At 37.5% G+C, this 14014-nt stretch overlaps 1 protein-coding gene across 2 annotated transcripts in view; it reads right to left on the reverse strand.

The window, feature by feature from the left end:
• Window positions 1-13834, reverse strand: part of LOC139938027 (mediator of RNA polymerase II transcription subunit 13-like) — a 59810-nt gene extending 45976 nt beyond the window's left edge. For both annotated transcript variants that reach the window (XM_071933382.1, XM_071933381.1), the window contains exons 1-2: window positions 13643-13834; window positions 10611-10884 (exon numbers count right to left, since the gene is read on the reverse strand). In XM_071933382.1, the coding sequence (XP_071789483.1) occupies window positions 10611-10884; window positions 13643-13711 (343 nt within the window). In that variant the 5' untranslated portion in view covers window positions 13712-13834. The remainder of the gene's footprint in view (window positions 1-10610; window positions 10885-13642) is intronic.
• Window positions 13835-14014: the final 180 nt, after the last annotated feature.

A 14014-nucleotide genomic window follows, 5' to 3' on the forward strand; every position in this document is an offset into this window, starting at 1 on the left:
TGCTGGTATTCAGCTCGTCAGCATCTACCCAGGTTCATCAGTTGACAGGCCTAGCAGTTTTGGGCAACTGTGCGGGATGAAAATATGCGTTGTCTACACTCATATTGATCTGATCAACACGATGGCTCTTGCGGGTTTGCATTAAGTATGTAGTGGTATACATTTGTCACATTTTAAGCTCCTTGTAATGCAGGACCCTGAAGCCATGGCCTTACTGTTGCCCTGGTCTTAGCTTTTGCACACTTTATGAAGTCTCATCCTCAAACGTCATTCTCAATATTTAAATGGATTTCACCTTTAGTTTTCCTGAGGTTCTACAATGTCATGTCTGTAATTCCTTTTATGTTGAGTATTGAAGGATAATTGCCCCAAAGACAAATGAGAAATATCGTCTCTTTAGTGCTTGTGCAACAGTTTACAGTAAACATGTTGAAGTTTCTTCACACTTTCACTCTTGTCTTTTGAAAAGAATTCTGGTCCGATCAAACTGCAGTCTTGTACTTTTTCACACCCAATTCGAGCCCTGTTTTGATATCAAAATTATTTTTTATATGTTAACTGCACCTTGGCAAGAACCATAGACTATGAACGGACATTTCTCATCATTATTTGCCATTGATTCACAATTGATTTACTCATTGTGGACATATTTTGGCTTAATTTCTATCAATCCATCAAGCATTCGCCAAACAGCCAATTTATACACTGCCAACTGAGTACACTTGTACTTTGGATTTATTTACTCAGGAGAAACAATGCTGTAAGCGTTCCCCCTAGCCGCTAATGAATGGCTGCACTCCTATAGTCTAGATGTAATGTTAGGGTTTTAAGATTATGCATTACTAACTGCAAGGGTGTTAGCAGCTTTTGTGTCTAACACACATTCATAATATTAAAGTAGGACTGGAGCACTTTTAAGGTCATGACCTACATCCTAACTCTTGATTGCCACAAAGTATTCCTGCTTAACTCCAAAGGGACACACATGTGCCAGTTTTTTCCGCTCTTGTTCTGGCAACACAAAAGATTTCTCAATCTAGCGACCCCTATCCACTATTTGCCGAAGAAAAAATATGAGTAAACAAGACTTGAACGGCTAGGGGGGTCCCTTGGTATTTAAACAGTGAACAAAATTACAGGGAGCTTTGTGAGAAAAGCCTGTAGTAAGCAGCTGGGAGTGAAAGGCGCTTGTCTGTATGGCATAGAACAGACTCAACATTAACGTACAATGGACCAAGTGTAGGTTATAGAAACATGAAGTTTATAAACACATTAGAAAGCTGTTAATTAGGCTGCTTTTGAGAGAAATCCTTTATTCGGTACATAATAACACTTAGAGGCCATCAAGCTAAAAAATAAGATCGTGTGCAGAATTTCTTGGGACAGCCGCGTAGCGCGTTGTTCAGCTTGTCTGCTGAGTGAAGCAGCCTGTCTGAAAAACATGTAGGGGCAATTCCTGCCAGCGTTATTGCTTCTGAGTAAATTCCTTTGAATGATTACAGCAAAATCAACAGTAAACTGTAGCTGGGAGAGAAAGGGGTTTCAAGTGGTTCAATAATTTTGTCCCTGATTGACAGAACTTTCCAACAGGCTTGAAGGTGATATTTCTTGAGTATCCAATTCCAAGCCAAGTGCTCGCAACGAGAAAGTCTAAAATGCTAAAATTTTGAAATTTATTAAAGTTGATTTTTTTTGTGTTGAACAAAGAATTGACTCAACCCCCAAAAATCATTTCAAAATTTACCCAGTCAGTTTCCCTCATGGTTTATATTGATTTATTATAGTTAATAATATCAGTTGTTTTACTGAAGAATGATTTAAAGTGTAGGCAAAAAAAATATATATTAATACCCTAAGGATATTTTCTCTTTAAATGTTCCCTTGAAAATTGTTATCTGTCCAACTGCCTTTTTGGTATAGTTTTCTACACTGAATAGTGCATCGTTTACTTTAAAATTAAAGCCATCTTTTGTTCAGACATATAACCAAAACCTGCCATTTCAATGTTCATGGCATAATTCTGAGCAGGCCCTGCAGAGGAGGTGACAGCCAGATTTTGTTGCCCCACCTCAGGGTTGCATGACCCAAAAAGATGGCATTCCTGATTACCATGGTAACGACTCAAGAAGGCTCTACAAAACTGAACGTTCACACCTGCACAGTTTCATTGGAACAGAATGGTTTATAATTTCATTTACCACTTAGTCTCACTGTTGCAAGCTTAAGGATTAAGCTGGTCTTTTTGTCAAATTGGTTACGTGCATTTAATATTTATGCAAAATGAACCACAATGTAAAAATGATTTTGTTGCCCCACCCCAGAATGAAACCAGTGAAGATGGTTTTAGTAAAATTATTATTATTTTTTTTTTTTCTCTTTTAAACTAGTTTACAGTTATTTTTAAGCTAGAATTTCAAGACAAAACACTGTATGTACAGGCATACATTGATAATGATATCATCTAAATCCTGTCCGATCAACATAATTAGCCCGTAGCATGAATAATATATTACAGAAACTTGACACACATATTGCTATTGACAAAAGCTGCTGCTAACGCAAAGCCCCAAGGATAGTTATTAGCAGAGCCCGGAGTGAGAGATAAATGATCAATGTTTAATAAACCCACCTTCACTGATGGGGGAATTTTACCAGAAATCTTGTAAGTCATTTTGTTATTACACTACATTTGTACTATCTCCATGAAAAAAATTTACACATCAAAATGGTGCAATTGTTTATTAGGGAGAGTGGTTGGAATGGTAGGGAATGTTTATAACCTAAATGTTTACGATATTTGTCGCAAGGGGCCTTCCAAAAAATAATGCTGGACTAGTACTGGACGATATCACAATAATATCATCAAGATATGATAATGCAGACAGGTCAATTGAAAATTTCTCGAAATTTGTCTTCAACATTTTGAAATATTGCACCAAAGATGATGCACAAAATATCATCGATTTGGCAAAAAATATACTCAAAAATAAACGAAAGGGGAAAACAAATCACCTTTCAAAAGAGCAGCGACAGTTTCATGTATGAAGCCTTTGCCATCCACAAATGATACAAATGGTGAAACAGCTTTGTTTGGTTTGGGTGCAGTGTAACCAGGGTCCAGAGTTCAAACTCTCCATGGTTCAATGCATTATCGTTAAAGGAGTAGCTAAGAAACAATGTGAGCTGTTCAAGTAAAACATGTCAGTAATTTTTATGTTGTGTTTTTTCACCATTTGGGCATGTCTTGTTTGTTTATTTAGCCTATCATTTCATCCTTGCGGTAACTGTTTTTGACAAGGTCATTGAGTAAATTAATTTTATCTAATTCTATAAAACACTTTTAATTTTTTTTAAATCTTGGTGACATTATCTTTCAGTGAATCAATAATATCATCATACTGGCAACTTAAAGGAACACAATGCCTTGGATCGGTCGAGTTGGTCTTTGAAAAGCGTTTTGTAACCGTTTGTTATAAAATGCATATGGTTAGAAAGATGTTGTAAAAGTAGAGTACAATGATCTACACAAATATGCCTCGAAATTGCGTGGATTTCTTTTTACCTTGTCCAATAACACGGTCGGCCTTTTATGGGAGTCAAAATTTTGACTCCCATAAATGGCCGACCGTGGTAGTTCGCGATGTAAAAAGAAAACCGTGCAATTTTGAGTGATACTTGTGTGGATCATTATATTCTACTTTTAAAATATCTTTCTAACCATATGCATTTCATAACAAACGGTTTCAAACGCTTTTTATAGACCAACTCGTCCGATCCAAGGCAACGTGTTCCTTTAAATATATTCAATATCATCCAGCAATGTTGTTGTAGATACTACATACCCTGTCATGCAATTTAATACTACTGGCATCCTCTTTTATTCTGCCTTTACAGTGTGGTTGCATGCAATGCTCAATGCCAACTCAGGCGTGATTTAAAGATGATAATGTGAATATTCTACCATTGCTGTAGGGTTACAATCTAGCATAGTGTCAATCAAACATGTCAAATCTCTGGTCAGCACAATCCTTTCACTTTTCCCTTCAAAACCCTTTAGCAAATCCTGGTTGTTGGAATTTTCAAATAACACAGAAGTGTTGTGGAAAAGGTATTGATTATATGTATTGGTGCATGACCCTGGCTATTGCCTATTATGCCTGGTGGATTAATGCAAAGGGGTTAATCTAGTCATGCTACTTGAATAGCCTGTGTCTGGTCAGATAAGAAACCTGTATAATCTGGTATAGCTTATGCACAGTCAAGGGGCAACAAAGGGCAGCACTTGTACAAGTGTATGCAATAAGACCCAACAGGACACCAAACAACTGTGTGTACTACTGCACCAGTGTATGTAGTATAGGTATGCTGTGTTTAAAGGATTAAACTCACACAGTTTGAAGATAATGATAGTAGAAAGAATATTAATTTTGGTTTTTACCCATACACCGATGAGGGTTAGTTAGCACAGCTTACTCGGTACTTCCCCCCCGAGTAACATGCCTGTGAAAAAATATCACAGGCATGTTACTCGGGTGGGATTTGAACCCACGACCCTTGTAATTCTAGAGCAGTGTCTTACCAACTAGACTACCAAGGTTGCCCAGTAGCTAGAGGCAGTTCGAATCCTATGTTTTGGCAGCGGGTACCGCAACGATACTTAAAATATTGCTGAGGTGCTGTACTTTTTGAAAAATTAGTAAAACAATGTCGCCCTTAAGCACAGCTATATCAGCTGAAAGAACATCATGCTACATCTTGGTAAGCACTAAGCAGAGCCATGGACCCTTTAGTAGGATATTTGTGTTCCAACCTACTGTCAAAATGGTGCCCAATTAATAAAAGGTAATTAAAGATGCATCAAGAGACTGATGAGCAGTGTCGGACCAGAACAGGTGGCTGCCCCATGGATCACAACATTAGGATGAATTCTAGCTCATGCTGTACGCCTATATTATATATTAAACAACATTGTTCATGTAATTTAGCGCAGGACTGATGAGTGATATGTATGCAAATGTTTACATTCAAAATGACCAGTGTCGAAGAAGAAGAAAAATTAATCAAGTTAAAAAATTCTCCTCTTGACTTTTCACTGTTTACAAGGCACAGCCCCAGTTTATCTCCTTAAACTAGTCACAATTAATTATTCTAGAGATATATACAAAGTACAAATCAGTCCCTTCTTGTCACAAAATCTTATAGAGTTCCTAACCTTAAATTGCACGTACAATTTGATGTTCTGGTATATCACATTGAACTACAACATACCGAGAATGTTTGGAATACAAGTCAATCAGCAACCAATGATCATGGGTCAAGGTCTGGCATCCTGTAGCATAGCACTCTCTATGCACTGATGCACCTGTTGGAATGCTAAGTCTAAATATTAACAATCACAATGTCCCAACACAGAGTATCATTGGCTGCCTCTTCCTCCTTTTGCACGTAAGCGCTTAGCCTGGCCTGTGGGCGACCGACTGACTTACATAAGCATGTCTTGTATTTGGGGAGGAAAATATGCAATCTTGAAACATTTACACATGTCTGTAGTGTATGAAAAAGAGAGAGAGAAAGTCTCATTGAAAACCCTTGGCGATCATTTGGAGTGGTCAGATTGCAACATAATTTTGTTGGCAGTACAACCTTCCCCAAAATAGAGATCCCCCTCTCCTCGTGCTTTGTACAGCCATAGTATTTGCCACAATCAACATCTCCAAGTGAGTAAGTTACTTACATAAACTCTTTAACCAGTACATGTAATACAAGTACCGGGGATCTTCACATTGTATCAGTATACAGCATCCGAACAGCAAACTGGCCGAGTAAAAATAAACTGACCTGAACTTTAAGTTTACTTCCTAGTTCTGCCACCCCCTCCCCCATCCCATATCCACCAAGTCTACGAAATAATTTTGATTGTGCAAGCTTTCTATACAATCATTTGTTTATATCATTTAAACAAACTGTTGACAATCTACTAATTATGTAAAGCAGCCCAGTTCATAGCTTCTGCAATGTTGTAGTTTGTTTACAAATCAGTGCTTTAGGATGACATGCCTTTGTTTAGGCAATTCACACTGAACCTTGTAAACCTTGTGGTGATGTCGCATCACGATTGACAAGCCCCAGAGCCTGGCCAGTTTCCGCTGGCTGCGAGAGGAAATCTACCCAGTTTCCTGAGCAGTCAAGAAGATGGGTGATCGCGACTACCACTGCTGATTGGTTAAAGGCCACTAATACACATCTCATTCTGAATTCAAAATGATGTGATCATTCAACTTGCACTATTGTGGTAAATAAAGGGGTCGATGGGTGCAAAAAAGAAAAGCGTTTACATTCACATCAACTTAAATAGAGAGCCATTAGCAAATAAGTACATCACTATACACTGTAGTTTCACAGTTACCAAAAGGGGAAAAAAACACTTGACATCTGTATGCCCGATCAACTGTATTGCATAATTGAGCTATAATTCAAATTTATAATGTTCTCTTTAACAATGACATTGACAGCATTGTTTTAATTTTAACCAAAACTTTCTCTTAAGAAGCCCTTCTAATGGATATTACCAAACCCAATCTGCATTGATTCATAAAACATAAATTGTTGTTTGACAATAAAACATCAGTGCTATGTCAACAGCATGTCAAACAAAATACAAATAAAACAGTATACTACCAAAGGCACCATCTTAAAACCACATTCTAAGGATGTATTCATAGTGTGCCCCAGAAGTATTGATGGCTATCATTGGCACCCAGTGCACAGCTTGCTGAGAAGTCCCTTCATGGAAAAACAAGTGTCCCAATTCAAATTAGAGCGATTCCTAGCATTTCAGTCACGCGCATTCAGCTACAGCTTTACACTACTGTACATGCCTTTACCACACTTGACCTGTGCATGTACGTGTGTATGTAAATGAAGAGCATCTTGCTTGAATCACGTAGCAATGCCTCTCGCACTGTGTGAAGGTCAAATCACTGGAGCCCAGTCACTGTGGCTACAGTCAAGGTTGCATACGTGCATGAACACTGTGCGTTGTTAACTACATTTCTTCACAACAGAAATATCTTTCTGAATAGCTAATCACTGTGCTGGGCCAAATTAGTGCAAGTCTTTTATTTCTTAAATAAGGTTCATGTAGAAAACTCTTCTTTTTTTTTGAGACGCTTTACTTTACACAATGGGAAAAGCCCTGCACTATGCCTGATCATCACAACAATTGTTATGGTAACACAACATTGTCTAACAAAGTGAGTTTTGTCTAAAACTACATCATGTATGTATAAATAGATTTTTTGTCTTTCTCTCATTAATGTAAAAAGTTGCATTGTTGTTTGAAACTTAAGGAAAGTGCCGTATGCCATCCTATGTATTATACGTTTCAGTAGAAATTTGCCCAACAAATTTGCCAACTTTCCTTTTTCAAATGTCCCAGTTCAACTTGTAAGATAATTTCTAACAAGATTTTAGCTCCTGATGTTTAAATGGTTCTTAAACTATAGGAACTTTGCTTGAATGGACCAGAAACAACGTTTCCCTCGAAGTACAGTACACACTTCAATCTAGTTCACAGTTGGTCTTTAGGGAACACTTTCTGTGGAATGCCATCACCCACTGAGCTGAGAGAGTCTCACAGGTTGTTGTTTAGGATACAAACATTCCAATAAGTGATGCAATTGTTTGCATCTTACAATTTATGTCCATATTAACATTATGGTGTTCTTTAAACTGTTAGGCCTATTAGTCTTGAAATCATTTTTCTGATGCCTATTAAAAATAGGTTTTTTTTCATAAAAAATGTGTTCAGTGAAAAGGATAAACTACATGTGTCCAGGGCTGGAAATTTACGCTGGACCCAGGCCCGAGGCCGGTGGTTGCCTTAGACAGTTGGTTCAAAACTTATAAATTGTGACAGTGGTTACGGGAGGTTACATAAATCATATTTTTCATACTGGATAATTATAATTTTGTGACATCTACACAGCCTCCCATCTGGGGTTCTGGTGTAATGCTTCTGGTGTATGGGCAACTTGATAACCCCCTACTTCCATTGAGTGCTTGCCTGGAAATCCCGAGGTATCAATAGAGATGTTCCTGATATGACTGTGTCTGTTCAGGCTTGGCCTTCTGACCTGTTTACTGGCTGATATATCCAATAAATTATACAATGGAGATTTGATAAGGTGCAATGATCAGATGTGTAAAGCCAAAGTACAACTATAGACAGGTACAGTAAAATTTCAAGTACAGAAGACTTGTTTATAAATACTTTTTACTAATTATGGCCACACTAGATAAATGTATTAGGTGACACAAACATTACACAAACACATTGCTTTCATGTTGCATAATAGCAACTTGTATGCTATTGTTATCACTGTTGATGGAGTTGACATTCCTGCAGTTAGTAAGGCACGCAACTTGGGTGTAATCATGGATAAGCACCTCACAATGTCTGATCACATCACTAAAACCTGTCGGTTGGCATTCATAGCCATTCGGAAAATTGGACAGATCCGGCACTATCTAAATAGTAGATCTATTAATATACTTGTTCATGCTTTGATAATGTCACATGTTGATAATTGTAATTCATTGTTGTATGGCCTTCCGAAAAAGGAATTAAACCGTGTACAGAGAATTCAAAACACAGCAGCAAGGTTAATAGTGGGTGCTCGTTCAAGAGATTCCATCACTCCTCTTCTAAAGAAACTTCATTGGTTGCCCGTAGAAAAACGTGTTGTTTTTAAGATTCTTATGATGTGTTTTAAAGCCCAGAATAATCTTGCTCCATCTTATATGTCAGATCTAATTCATAAGCATAATCCAGTTCGTACACTTCGATCATCGTCACAACACCTCCTTGCAGTACACCCTGTTAATATGCATATCTATGGAGACCGTTCCTTTGTGGCTTCGGCTCCAACTCTGTGGAATTCTCTGCCCTTGACGATCAGGAAAACATCTTCCCTTGGTGATTTCAAGAGTGCCTTAAAGACGCACCTTTTCTTACAATAGTTTACGTTCTTGTATTGTTGTATCGTTATGCTTGTAGTGGTATTATTTGTTATATATATATATATTTATGTTGTTGTTGATTTATAGTGTACTTCTTTGTAAAGCGCTTAGAGAATTAAGTGTTAATTATTAGGCGCTATATAAATCGAAAGTTATTATTATTATTATTATTAGTATTGTTTCTTGGCCAAATGAAGACTAGAAACCAAAACTTTAATCATAGCCTACATGTACTTCGCGTTCCTCTCTCAACAGTCTTGGTTATCAATGTTTTAACAAAAGTTTGTCAATGCAATATCCAAGGTTGTATGCTTTGTTTTTGAAAGGGCAAGGGCATCAAGGCATTTTTCTCTTGGTAAAGGGTACCCATAGAGGAACTTGAAAGTTTCTACTGGAGAATTTTAGGGGACCAAGGCAATGAATAGGGGGCATTGAGGCAATCGCCTTCAATGCCTCCGTGAAGTATCAGGCCTGTATCATACCACTGAACGAGGATGTATGTTTATGCTCCAATTTCACAACTGTTGTGAAACGCCATGATTTTGACGAAGGATTTTTTTCTACACTCCTTTACATTTATGTTGAATTATTGGTGGGCAGTAAATTGGCTCAGTGGCATTTGTATTTTTCGGTACCACCAATATTTGATAAGAAACTATATTATTTAAATACAACCTTCCTGAGTCCTGATAACAAGTATTTACAATGTTCGACACAGAGTATTCAATAGTGTGTGAATATTTGTGTAAACCATGTATGTATGTACTTCTCAATGTGTTTTACCTTTTCTGTGTTTGTTTTATTCAAAAAATTTGTCTGGATACACATACTTGCATGTATTTAATCATTTTTTTATCTGTCATACCTCTTGCACTTTGGACACAAAATTTGCTAAAAGATTAGTGGATCAAAACAAATTGGTTGCGCTGAGGAGCCAAAGTTCAAGTCAATGTTGAAGGCAGAATGCACTTGGCTGTAATTTGCTGATTTACTTTGGACGAGTTTGTTCTTTATCGATCACATCCAAGTGATAAATATAGTATACAGTGCTATATTTTTAAATGGGTAATGCAACAATCATGTTGAATCGTAGTGCCAAACCCATCAAAGCTGATTGCCATCAAGATTATAGAAGGGACAAGTTTGACATCAAACAAGAAAGTCTCAAATTATTGCTTGAAGATTACTCAAAACCTAGTCACATTTTGTCATGGTATGGTACAGAGCTAATATTCTGCCATACAGGAACTAGAGAATTCATGTAGTCGAGAGGCTCTGCAAGTATCCCAATAAATGAAACATGGTAGCCCAGATTAATTTGCATCTGGACATGGAGAGTTAACATGGACTTTTACTGTACTTTTCTTTTTGGGAAAAAAGACTGAGGAGGGGCATTTTGGGGGTGCTAAGACTCACATTCTAGACTACAATTGTTTATAACTCATAAGAGTACGACTTCATTAAGACCATAAGGCGATGCTTGTGCAACATATGCTTTGCAAAACTTGGTTGCATATTGTTGCATACACATAATTGAAACCTATAAAATGTGAAAAAAAAGTAATTTTCTAGCAAATTCAATGCGTTACCTTTTAAATCCGGTGAAATCTTCTCTTCCAGATTAGGGTCATCTCCGTACCAATAAATCCATAGTTCCTTAGACCAAATGGGGTCAGGTTTCGTCGGCACATCTAGAGAGAGTAATAGGTCCGTGTTCATGTACGGGACACGATGCCACACGCTGAGAATGTTAGCTGCGATGCAGCGCGAGTAGGAAACCAGGACGGGATCCTCGAGGGGCCCCAGGGGCTCCTGGGGACAATCGTAGCTGAACTTACGCCATTTGATGCCCGAAAGATCCGTCTTGAGGAGGAAAGAGCAAAAAAAAATTAAATAAACATTTATTCTTAATCAAATCATGTCAAAAATAATTATGTTTCAATACAACTAATGATGGCTTATAAAAAGTTATTTAACAGCAGCCATCAACTGCTCTAAGGATCTGTCATCTCAAATCGACTAATAAAGATCTACATGTAATTTAAATATTATCCACCATAACAAAGTTAAACTTATCTCAAAGAGTAATTCTGAAATTGTTGCATTTCACCGGCTTGGTTGCTTGAAATCAACAACTGAGCAGAAAGCTGATGAAGTGTGTTTTGAATCCCTCCATGGATCCTGGAGGCATATGTCATGACTAAATCATCACGCAATCAATATTCAGGCCTCACTTGTTATTGCTGTCAACCGATAAGATTGTTTTCTGGGCCAAGCCAACGCACATATTTATTGTCACTGAGTAAGTCCTTAAAATAAGGATGCCTGTCACCATAAATCACATATAATGTGACATTTGACCCTTCGCAATACTGAATTTGTCAACATGTCAGTCATATTTTTGCCAAGAGTGTTTCTGTTACCAACAGGCAGGCATAATTAAATATTATAATTAAATTTGTCCTACAACTGATAAAGTAAAATATGTTGTGCATTTTATATTTTAATTACCTCTATTAAATTTTAATGCCCATGGCTGGATTATTCACAATTGGATGGATACTGTATCTAATGCCTACTTAGTACTATGTATGATAATGGAAGCAAGTTCGCAGATGGTTTGTACATGTTCTGTATGGACACTTCCGTGTGATATTTTAAACAATGCACATGTGTGTACACAAAAATGTACACATACTTTATGTGTGTATCTCACTGGTTGTGCATGAGGCATGAGTATGGTACACATTTGTGCATGTACCTTTAAATTGATGCATGTTCCACGAGTTTAGTACACATGTAGAATATGAAAAGAGAATTTCTGATCAACATCACATGTTTCAGAAATGTTGTAATTTAATGGAATAAAGGCCTATTTGTTGTGAAAAGGAAAGTTATTTTACTCGTCCAGCATGCTAGTAAAGGAAGGATTTGGTAGTGACTTGCCTGCCAGTTTTCACTTGCATTTGTTTTACCATGGCAACAAGTTTTATTGGACGAGAACCAATCACGCAATGTGATACAAAGACGCGATGTGATACAAAGACGCATGTTCCATGGCTAAGGGTGCACACTAAGCATGTTACATAGCACAGAGGGTAACATGAGGTTTGTTAACCAGTATACATTTACTTTGATCGTCCACACAGTTGGTTGATTTCCAGCGGTTTGTACGAAATATTAAATGCTTAATCCGGCATAATTGCCGATTATTTACAGTGAACACAGACCACATAATCTCAAAAGACAAAAGAAATCCAAGTGAATTTTCTGAGAATGTTTGATGTCTTTACACAAGATAGGCCAAGTCACACTTTTCCAAATGTGACATGAGTTTCTAAAAACAAAAAAGTAAATCTGAATTTATGATTAAGTAATTCCATGGGTGAGCACAAATTCAGTTTTAAAATCTGAATTAATTGGCACAATTATTTAATTTTACCTGCGCCATACTACTTTCCACCAGTACATTACTGCACATTTGATTGTTAGACTTTTGTGTCAGGTTCGCATTTGTTGTATTTTCACATCACGTGTCAAACCAAGATGGACTTTAACCTGCATTGTGGACTGCTATCACAAGTGCAAGGCAACGAGGGAGAAATGTGTATCAACCATTGCCATGAAAAATTATATTTTAAAACTCATGGCGGCAAGAAGCATGGCAGGGGCATCTGACAGCAATGGGAGACTTTGGAACGCTAGGTGGCAGCAGACTTACCAGGTAAATGTCCATTGTTTACGTAGTTCTGAGCATGCGCACATTACCGAGAACAATGGATTTACCTGGTAAGTCTGCTGCCACCTAGCATCTACAAATTTCCCCCATTGCAACCCCATTGCATAGAAACCACCCCATATTCCTTCCCACAACGCATTGCAGTCTGAATCGCAATAAACCTTATGATCAAATTCAAACAAATTATTTTATAAATTTAAGACAATCGTTATACTTTTTTAAAGCCTAAATAAACATGATTTCTGTTTCGAAAGATACATGCGGATATGTTCCTCGTTTACGAATCTGTTGGAATTGTAAGTATATCTCGCTGCTTTTCTGTAACCTGTCTGTATAAAGTAAAAAATAGGGCCTAATTTGAATTTATTTAACTGACAAATATTAATAGTTCCGGGAAACCTTTCAAACTTTTCTTCTCATTTGTCTTGTTGAAAACAATATTCTGCATGAGATGATTACAAAATTATGTACATCCCCGTCCTTTTGCCGGCATTTGACAGAGGCCTTTCAATGGAACATATTTCCCCTTTTCAAGTTATGTATACGCTTCTCTGTCATGTCTGTCCGTACACAAAATTTTGAACTAGGCACAGCATGCCCAAGTAGAAGTACACTTCCTCATAAAATACACGAACAATTGTGAACCTTTAACTGAAGATAAATGGTTGGGAGTATTCAACACCAGATTGTCACATATGGGGTTTATAGACAATAGATTTCGGTCTTAAAACGCATCTTCTAATCATTTTCTTCCTACGTCCAAGGTCAAATTCTGTCGACATGTCTTTCGGCCATGGCTGTCGGGTCACGGCACCACATCCATTACCTGACGTACATGTACACTCTTCAAACAACCAATTTGACCCCAAAATTCTAACTTACCAGGGCGAACAAGTTGGTGTGACAATCTTCCAAACTAGCACCATTCGCCGCCGAATTTGCGGCAGTCATATTAGAGACATGACTCTCCTATATTCCACAACCTTTACGGTAGTATGATCCAAAAAAATGGGTAAAATTCCGGGTTAAAATCGACCACGGGGGCGGCTTTAGTCCGCTCGCGTATAACGTAATGGCGACACAGTAAGGGCAAAATACTCAGGCGGTAATTACCCTTTGATGGATTGGCCAAAAGACGTCACGTGTTCACTTTTATTCAAATTTGTTGTTTCCTGCACCTGCTCGTCTGCACGGCAAAGCACAACATTTAGCTTGTATTTTCACAATTATAACATTTTTCTACAAAATAAATTG

This window comes from Asterias amurensis, chromosome 6, assembly GCF_032118995.1.
Source record: "Asterias amurensis chromosome 6, ASM3211899v1".
NCBI lineage: Eukaryota > Metazoa > Echinodermata > Asteroidea > Forcipulatida > Asteriidae > Asterias > Asterias amurensis.